Source organism: Pyrus communis, chromosome 11, assembly GCF_041283825.1.
Source record: "Pyrus communis isolate YQ-2024b chromosome 11, ASM4128382v1, whole genome shotgun sequence".
Lineage (NCBI taxonomy): Eukaryota > Viridiplantae > Streptophyta > Magnoliopsida > Rosales > Rosaceae > Pyrus > Pyrus communis.
In genome coordinates this window covers 227,242-236,954 of record NC_142575.1, presented here as the reverse complement: position 1 = coordinate 236,954, position 9,713 = coordinate 227,242, and the positions used below count along the sequence as shown (strand labels likewise).

The 9,713-nt window shown below is 37.7% G+C and overlaps 2 protein-coding genes across 12 annotated transcripts; one reads left to right on the top strand and one right to left on the bottom strand.

Annotated features, from left to right (window-relative positions):
• Positions 1–216: 216 nt before the first annotated feature.
• On the bottom strand, positions 217–4,126 carry LOC137742634 (uncharacterized). 10 transcript variants are annotated; one of them, XR_015953740.1, is made up of 3 exons: positions 3,610–4,125; positions 2,611–3,494; positions 1,357–1,670 (listed from the first exon to the last, which is right to left on the bottom strand). XR_015953740.1 is itself a non-coding variant. In XM_088680587.1 (2 exons), the coding sequence occupies exon 1, from the start codon at positions 3,937–3,939 to the stop codon at positions 3,661–3,663; it is 279 nt and encodes a 92-aa protein (XP_088536713.1). In that variant the 5' UTR covers positions 3,940–4,126; the 3' UTR covers positions 1,357–1,762; positions 3,615–3,660. The 10 variants fall into 10 exon arrangements, 4 of the variants coding, with proteins under 4 accessions (XP_088536713.1, XP_088536712.1, XP_088536714.1 ...); XR_015953741.1 differs by lacking the exons at positions 1,357–1,670; positions 2,611–3,494 and adding an exon at positions 217–615 and having other exon boundaries at positions 3,610–4,126; XR_015953736.1 differs by lacking the exon at positions 2,611–3,494 and having other exon boundaries at positions 1,357–1,762.
• Positions 4,127–5,009: 883 nt separating this feature from the next.
• Positions 5,010–9,419, top strand: LOC137742607 (lysine--tRNA ligase, chloroplastic/mitochondrial). Of its 2 annotated transcripts, none has more exons than XR_011069421.2 (14): positions 5,010–5,342; positions 5,473–5,691; positions 5,866–5,977; positions 6,243–6,351; positions 6,517–6,574; positions 6,715–6,783; positions 7,301–7,408; positions 7,588–7,680; positions 7,825–7,929; positions 8,079–8,285; positions 8,508–8,602; positions 8,697–8,779; positions 8,892–9,065; positions 9,154–9,419. XR_011069421.2 is itself a non-coding variant. In XM_068482516.2 (14 exons), the coding sequence occupies exons 1-14, from the start codon at positions 5,076–5,078 to the stop codon at positions 9,244–9,246; spliced, it is 1,800 nt and encodes a 599-aa protein (XP_068338617.1). In that variant the 5' UTR covers positions 5,010–5,075; the 3' UTR covers positions 9,247–9,419. The 2 variants fall into 2 exon arrangements, 1 of the variants encoding a protein (XP_068338617.1); XM_068482516.2 differs by having other exon boundaries at positions 8,689–8,779.
• The last annotated feature ends 294 nt before the right edge of the window (positions 9,420–9,713 follow it).

Below are 9,713 nucleotides of genomic sequence, written 5' to 3'. Positions count from 1 at the left end.
TATCTAGGTCACTTTTTAAATAGCAACTTTGCAACAAAAGAACCAAACAAGATATCGTCAAAACTGTTTAGACTAATATTGTCATAATTTCAATGTTTAAGATAATTATTGAATAATAGTTAGATGAGCAAAAACTTTTGGATACATTTTAACTTTTTGTAGAGATGATTTTTAGATGACGACTTGGAAATAAACGGTTTAAATTGTCGTGCAGAATTGCAGAATGAGAATGAAAATAATATGATTTCCAAATAAGAATGTTGTTAGCATTCTTCTTTGACCTAAACCACCTCTCTCTTATTTCACTTTCTCGCTTTGTGTTTTTACCTCTGCTGCTAGAAGAATAGTAATAATCTACAACCATCACGATCCACCCAGACCCCCTAACGAATAATATGAATGGATTCTCGTCACCGCATCACACGTGATAAAGATGAACAGCCTCCTCTACCTAACGCCGCGGAGAAACTGGACAACATATTGCAATACAACTGCAATGTATCCATGTTTGACTTGTATATGCATGTCATGTGCCATATTTGACCACGAGAAGTGGAATTCAAAGTGGAGCAGAGACACGGCACATTGTTCCAGCCAACTTGGCTGTGCCCATATCTGCAAAATTCCAGAAGATTAGAAAACACGAACCGCATAAGGCAGTAATCACCAATCTTCAACCTAACATGCCGAGTTAATGCTTTCAAATCACTCGAAAAAACCAACTCCTAATAATAACCAACATGCATTTAGGATTTAGCAACTAATACTTTCCCTGCAGCGACCATCATCCCTACACTAACAGATTACCAAAACAGAGACCATGTACCAACTAATTCACAACCATTACTACCGGACCTTGAACCAGAAGCTGCCTAATTGAGACATCATATCGAAAATGTCTCAAACACCACACGAGACATCACACACTACTCTCTTTCTTTAGTGTTGCAGGTCTTTGTACATTTTCCTGTGCAGAATTCCAGTGTGGAAGTCCGCAATTCTTGACGGGAACACGATTAATAGAGCAAATAAGACTTGCAACATAGGGCATTCCTTGTCTCTCTAGTATCGTAAATCATTAGACTGGTGAGAACATTTCGTTAGTCTCACACTCTTAATTCCACCAACAATGTCAGAGACATAACCCTTCCATGAAGAATTCATCATGCTTAAGTTTCCATTTCTAAAAACCGGCGCCATGGTGATGTACTTGCCTAATAATTCTGAGCTTGAATCTACCCATTTTTCGGTCTCATTAGCTTATTAGTTAGCGCTCCAACTGAGTACATCATATTAAATCCAAATAATCAAATACAAATTACATCAAATGCAAGAACATGACTGCAGAAAGTGAGATGCTGTACGAGGTTGAGTGTTACTAATTATTAACTATATCATCCAATATTTTTGTACAATTTGTATATACAATATCACTAGCATATGATCCAGTATCGATGCTTCCACATATAATAAGACCCAAAGAAATCAGCAACTCAAAGAATCTAAGACTGTTTGAAGCTTTCATACAAAGAAAGAAAACAAACACAGGACTGGGATCTCAACTTAAATGTATTCAGAAAGTAGTTTTCCTTTCCTTCCACCAGCGACCAGAAATCTAACACGAAGTTAAGCCTGCTCTTCAATGATATCATGTCCCCTCCCAGGCAAACCTACAATGTATAGCAACGAAAGAGTTTATCGAAGAATCTATCTTCCATCCTGCATCTTCCTACAATAAGTGCTGAAATGCTTTAGCCAGTATCTGAAGAATTTAAAAGTTAGATTTCACAAAAGCAATCTGTGCATCAAATGCTCAACAAATCAGCAAATCCAACACTGAATAATTTGTGTATTATTCCTAACTTCCAACAAGCACACAGTTCTTCGAAAAAAAAGCATAACTCTGAAGGGGTTGCATGGACCCCATCAAGTTTGTGAAAATCTGGAACTTCTGTTTATAAATAAAAGCAAAAAAAAATTGAAAGTGTTTAAAAACTATGTTCTCAATTTAAAGTTACCGAGAAACATGAAAATGGGATATTTTTCCAAGGCCACTCAATTAAAAACCAAGGGTTTCTTAATTGAATTACAGACTACGTGGAAAACACTGCATGAAGAATATGGGTTGATGTCGCTTACATTGACAATTTGACATAGCAAGTCTATAATACGGCAATGTGCACAGAACATCATCTCCAAAATATTAGTAGGTTTCAACCTCCAAGAGGAAGGAGTCATTTTCTAGAAAAGGCCATGTTTGATGTTCAAGATCTTTTCTCTACGAGAGGTCTTTACAGCCCATCAAACGAGTGCCAACCTAAGAGCATACTTCATAACTCGACATTCAGTAAACACATGTTCCTATCCTCTAATTTTCAATTTAAAGTATGAAAGACTACCGCGAATGCTAACTTAGCAACTTGCTCCCAGGCGTTTCTTGGACTACTCAAAGTCTAGAGTGCATTAACCTGCTGAAGATCAGTACAGCAATGGTCTGAACTCCACATCATGCCAAATTTCCAATGGATTTCAACTATTTCCCTCAAATTGAAGGTGCTCAATAAATTCATTAAATGTGACTATTTGTTTATTATCTTAAACTCACCACACCTTCATCCCTCCTGCCTCAGACTCGACAAATGAATCTGTGCAACCCAAATCGTAGGAAATCAAGTTTGACTTAATGTTTAGTTCTTACTCCATACTTAATCGGTTAATCCACCTTCCTAAAAAAGAATATTATGATTCCAGCCAAACCAAAATAGAATAAACAACGATTAATATGAGCCGCTGGTGCAGCTTCTGTTGGATACTTCCTAACGATAAATTTTGAGAGCTATATTGGCCCTCTAGAAATTATATGCTGCACTCCTCTCTATACAAAATTTCCCTTGTACTTTTATAACATGAGGGCAGGAAGACCTTTAGGAGTGCCAATAATATCTCCCTAATTTTTTCACACCATCGTCCCAACTCTGTTTCATGATCATCATTCATCACTATCAACAATAAATTTTTCTTTGAAAGCATTACAATGTTACCAAAACATCAACCGTCATGCCTACAAATTTGATATATCTAAATTTTAGACTCGACACCCCTAATGCGTCATGCCTACAAATTTGAGTGCACTCACTTGATAGCCTCCGAGACCGGACCGCATATCAGACCTAGGAGTTTCCAACCTTGTATAACTAGTGAAACGAGTAACTAGCAAGACATACATTGCCATACATACATACATAACAAGTCAATGCCACAAGCACTAACAAAGTTTTATTTTTTCATGGCAATCAACTCTTAGAACACTTGATTCTCAACATTTGTTCGAAGAGCGAAGCGCTTTTGTCACAGTATGTATCTTCACACTATGTATCTAGCTTCTCGAGCCTCATGCTGATCACCCGTTAAATTCTAATAATCAGAAGAAAAAAGAGCAATCTTGAACAACCCAATTCATCAATGCAAAGAAATCACGCACTCAACCCATCATTCTACAAGAAGATTAAAAGTCAATGATCAAGCAAATCGGCACAAACCCAACATTCCAGAAACGAAAACAAAGCAATTGAGATAAAAGAAAACGCAAAAAGGATAGTAGAAAATTACCGTACAGGGGGCGCCGGCGAAGGAGAAGACAGTTGAAGAAGCAGAAGGAAATCAATCAGAGTGGGGATCGTAGTAATAGTCATCGTAATCGACGGTGGTGGATGAGTCATCGGAGTCGGAGTAAGAGTAGGAGTAGTAGGAGTCCAGCGGAGGGACGCAGAGGAAGGTCCAGAGGCAGAAAGCCAGGCGACCCAACTGCTGCAGAGGGAGGCAGAAGATGAGATCCAACAGCTGGTGGCTGCTCAAGCGCTCCGGTAAGCATGTCAAGTACTGCCACGTCTCGGCCGACAGGTGCGCCACCGACTCCACCATCAGGCAGTTGAACACCATTTTCGTGCCTCCTCTGTGGACTTGGCGTGCGTATGGTAACGGGCCTCTGTTCTGTTCTGTTCTGTTCGTTTCGTCTTATTTTTGTTGAAAGTTGGGCAATTGGGACTCAAAAATTGAATTCAGCAAAACAAATGACGGAGTTTGACTGAGTGGATCTCAATTTTGACCGCTCTGTCTTACTTTTACTGTTGAAGTCGTAGATATACTCAAGAAGTTATAGTTATATTTTGTTATTAACACGTTATCTATTAGCAGTTACTGAAAATCTGCTTTGACACGTTATCTATTGGCAGATGGCGTCCTTGATGTTTATAACATCAATCATTTAATCTTGTTGAATGTCAGATAATTCATAAATAGTGACAACGACCCGTCCTGCATTTTGCTCAACAAGTGTATGTAGAGCTGCTGTTTCCTAACCCTTCTTACCAAACTACTATTTTAGGAACCAACTGTTGCTGTCTTTAAACATTGCCAGAATACTGAAATCACAATAAAAGAAAAGTAAATTGAGTTGGGGGTAACTGTCTTGGAAATTCAAAGGCATGGCATGGTATCCTATGATCCGATCTCATCTACAAGAACCCAAGTTGCATTGATTTGGAGAGACTTACAAATAACTCTCTTTCATTTGTATTATGATGTATCGACTCGTTTTCTAAAAATTCTATAAATATCTCTGTATCCCCCTATTAGTAAGAACTTCAATGCAAAACAAAGATGACATTGCAATATTTTTTTAAGTCAATCTCATATTGCCCTATAATAAAATTAAAGGGTATGTTTATTCACATATCATTTTTTACTTTTCACATACCTTATTAATTTTCGACCATCGAATCTGATGAATTAAAGAAAATTAAATGAAGAAATTAATAAGAAGTGTGTGAGATACCCCAAGAATTAAAACACATCACATTATGTAATTGGCTTTCGACTATAACGCAGGACGGCACCAAAATTGGATCGCAACTTCAATGGGTCATCACATAAATATGGGCCAGATTTAGCCCATTCCACAAAGCCCCTCCGGCCATTGGAGTTGTTCTTGGTAAAAGTTGGAAAAAAAAAAAAAAAAAGTTGGAAGTAGTGAAGTGAGAAGTAGACACTTTGGCTGTGAAACCAAAAACAAGGGGATGGATGCGGTGAAGCTATGGAGCCTATCCTCGCAGCCACTGAAGCACCTCTTCCGCGTTGCTTCCACCACCACCACCACCACTCTCAGACGACCATTTTCTCATTCTTCTTCGTATTCTAGAGTTGTCCTCCGTTGTTGCTCTTCCACCTCCACCACCACCACCACTCCCGCCAACGCCGCCAGAGCTGGCGGCCGCGACCGGCGCGCATCGACATCTTCCTCCACCTCCGATAAAGACGCTGTTCGAGCCATTCGTTTGAAGAAGGTAAGTTCTATCCAATGAAGCTCTGACTGATACTCTGAAACTTTAATGGCAGAATTCTGGGACATGAAGGATTTCAAATTCTGGACTTCAAATTTGCTTCTCGCTTTGAATTTCCATATGGGTTTCGTAGGTAGAAGAACTGAGGGGTAAAGGTTTGGAGCCATATGCTTATGGGTGGGAAAGGACTCACTCTGCTAATCAGCTGCAAGATATATACAAGGATTTAGCGGACGGTGAAGAGGCAAAAGGCGAGAAGGATGCTGTGTCCATTGCAGGAAGAATCGTGGCTCGCAGAGCGTTTGGAAAGCTTGCATTTTTGACACTGAGGGACGATTCCGGCACAATTCAGGTTAGGAAAGCTTGCATTGTTATAATATTCATGTCTTAACATGTTTGCAAATATTGATTGGCTGTATCTCATTCCTCGTTTCTTTTGAAAAAACGCACTTTTAATTACCGTTTAAGTGAAACGAAACGAGCACTTCGATAAGCTGTGAGTGAAGTTATGGACATTTGGTTTCAGCTTTATTGTGAAAAGGAACGGCTTGCAGACGAACAATTTGATCAGCTAAAGGCACTTGTTGATATTGGTGATATAGTTGGTGCTAGTGGATCCATCAAACGGACAGAGAAAGGTAACTTATTTCATGTTTCTTGTTTATAAGTAGTTGCTATGCTTCACTGATAGGAGAAATGGCTTCCATAATAAAACGAACAAATATTCTACCTGAGTTATGGATTAGTTGCTAGGTAAAAGTAAAAACCTTTTACTATTTGCGAATTTCCATTGGTTAATTATGTTAAATCTACCAACAAGTTTCATGCTTGTCTATAAAGAAGTTATATTTGCTTCAAGGTCCTGCAAAGAAAGCTAACAAAAATTCTTGGTTAATTCCTCAGGGGAGCTTTCGATTTATGTGAATTCTTTTGCAATTCTTACAAAATCTCTACTCCCGCTGCCAGACAAGTATCATGGTCTAACAGATGTGGACAAGCGCTACCGTCAACGGTGAGTTGATATTTTCTTTTTGAGTATTACCTTTTTTATGTCTAGACATTATACAGAAATCTTTCTTTCCTCCTGTATTTGATAAATAGATGTGAAAATTTTGGTTTACTTACAGGTTTATAATTCTCTTTGTTTATTGTATCTTATTTTCCTATTAACATTTAGGTATGTAGATATGATTGCTAATCCTGAGGTAGCTGATGTATTCCGGAAAAGAGCAAAGGTAAATCATTCCTCTTCTCTCCTTACCAGAAAACAATTAAAACCTACTAGATTTTTTAGATGTTCCTTTGTATGTTTGATAATTTTAGAACTTATACTTCCGTTATTGAAAATAATTTAATTTTTTGTTTTACTGATTAGATTATATCGGAGATACGAAAGGCAGTGGAGTCTGGTGGTTTCGTTGAGGTTGAAACTCCAGTTCTGCAGGTTTGACAATTTCTCCCAGTCTCATATTTGTTTGGCGCTTTAGATGTTTGATTTGGTAGGCTCTGTTTCTGTGGTTATTTTAGATAGTATATGCTCATATCATACACGTATTCAATTAAAAGCCTGGCTGAAAGTTTTTCCTTGTAAATTGGAACTGAACAACTTGAAGTGGAGTTCATCTTGTGACCATAAAACTTTATATTTTAACAGTATTTTTTAGATGACAATTGACCGCTGGCTGTTTAGTCGTTGACTTATTTGTACAGTTAAGAGAGAAATTGCGACTGCACGTAGAGAAATAAATAATTAGTGCAAATCCAAAATGGTCACTGATTAACTTGTTTACATATTCATATCAGTTGGTGATGGTTATGCAAGAAATTGTTACCTGGAGTGATTTTTACAAGTTAAAGAAATACTATTCAATTCCTGGAATATATAATTTCTGATTATTTATATGAATTTATTTTAATATCATATACCTGGAACTTGGTTTTTAATTGATTTGATAAACTAGGGAGCAGCTGGTGGAGCGGAAGCTAGGCCATTTGTAACACACCATAATTCACTTGGAAGGGACCTGTATTTGAGAATAGCAACTGAGCTCCACTTAAAGAGAATGCTGGTGAGGACTTTGCTTTTGTTAAGAATGCGAATTATTACTGGTTCACAGAAACACTGTAAAAGCTTGGTTTAAGTTTCGTACAGTAGCAAATGATTCACAGCATATTTCATTTCTCTATACTTCTGGGCATATATTACACTTGGATTAAATATTGAAAAGGATCTTTCTATGGATGACAGGTTGGTGGGTTTGAAAAAGTGTATGAGATAGGTCGAATATTCAGGAATGAAGGCATTTCAACTCGTCATAATCCTGAATTTACCACAATAGAGGTAAATTAATTATTACTGTCTATTTCAACTCGTCTGAATATACTTTACCAAATTAGCATGGCTGGGTATAGGCTATTATGTATTTAACTTTCTTAGTTTAATCAAGTGAAGCTCTGATCATTATTGGTATTAGTCTAATCTTAGATGTATGAGGCATATTCAGACTATGAAAGCATGATGAACATGGCGGAGGAAATTGTTACACGATGTGCGCTTGCAGTTCATGGGACTCTCACTGTTGATTATCAGGTAAATGCGACTTCACCCAACTTGTGACGGGATTTCTCTGCAGTTCACATTTCTGTGAAAAGCAAGTTGGAAATTACGTGTGCTTGTTAGTTAATATATGATATTGAGTTGCTTTTAGTACGTTGTAACTGGTATCATATTCTATTCAGGGGGCTGAGATACATCTTGAGCGTCCTTGGAGGAGGGAAACCATGCACAATCTTGTAAAAGAATCCACTGGGATTGATTTTGGTGAGTTGGGCAATGATCTTAAAGTGGCTAAAGAAGTTACTTTGAAAACACTTGGAGTTGACCTTGATCACAAAGACAAAGTTTCTATTGAAGCATGCACATCTACGGGCCACCTTCTTAATGAGGTTGATTTCAATCTACAGTCCATAATTCTTGATCTTGGTTTTATATGTGGATAGACTTATTAGTTTGCTGAGTTATCAATCTGATGGGAGGCTGTTGGTATGAACAGAACAGATTTCAGTGATGAAAATCAGACACTCTTTTAAGTGTGGATTTATTATTGTTATTTGCTTGGTTATAGGTTGTCTCCTTTTTTTTCTGGTCCTAATAATTCAAATCTCCAGGTTTTTGAGATTGTTGTAGAATCAAAGCTTTTGCAACCCACATTTGTTTTAGACTATCCTATTGAGATATCTCCTCTGGCCAAGCCACACCGAAGGTATGATACGAACCATGTTGGTTTACATACTACTAGCAATTTGACATTTTTACATGTCACCTTACTCCTGAGTACTTCCAAATTAGAAATGCAGGGTTGACTGAGAGATTTGAGCTTTTCATCTGTGGTCGTGAGCTTGCTAATGCTTTCTCTGAACTGACTGATCCTATGGATCAGGTAATCATGAACCACTGATTGTCTATTTTCACTGCCAATTGTTGTATAGTTCACTAAGTTGGTTTCTATTACAAAGCATAGAGAATTTATGATTGGTGATAAATTTTGGCAGAGAGGACGGTTGGAAGAGCAAGTGAGGCAGCACAATGAGAAGAAAGCGGCAGGTAATTCCAAAACAGATGGTGCAGATGATAAAGGAAAGGAAAAGGATGACTCGTATGAGGTGACTGTTGATGATGATTTCATTACAGCTTTGGAATACGGGATGCCTCCAGCTTCAGGAATGGTACGGTCATTATCCTTCCTTCTGCATCTTTGTAATTTGGGAGAAAATCATAGGAAAACTAATGGGTAGAAGTTGTATATATTTTCAGGGACTTGGAATTGACAGGCTAGTCATGCTTTTAACAAACTCGGCGAGCATTAGAGATGTAATTGCTTTCCCGGTTCTTAAAGTTCATCAATAAGAAGGTCTGAGGCAGCAAGAGGCCCTAGGATGAGTTATAATATTTGAGTTCAAACTGCAACCGGCTTTATTTTTCATTCATCTATTTCAACCGATGCCCAGTTTAACGGGCAACGGATCGCTTGGTTTGTTACTTGTGGTTCCGCCATTTGATGCTGGAGTTTAGCAGAAGAAGATTAAGGGCTCGTTTGGTTGTGATTTTTAAATGATTGAAAACGTTTTTAGAGAAAATATTTTTGGATTCTAAAAGTGTTTTTACAGGATTTACTAGTATTTTTACTAAAGATTGTTTCCAAAAATATTTTCACCAAAAACGCTTTCAGTCATTTTAAAAGTACGTCCAAATGAGCTCGTACTTCTTGGAAAATTACTGATAACGAAGGTGTAGTTATTAACTTCGAAATATATTTTAGGTGGTCTTGTTTTGTTCAGATGATGTACGGATCCGACCATATGAGGGTGTGTCGG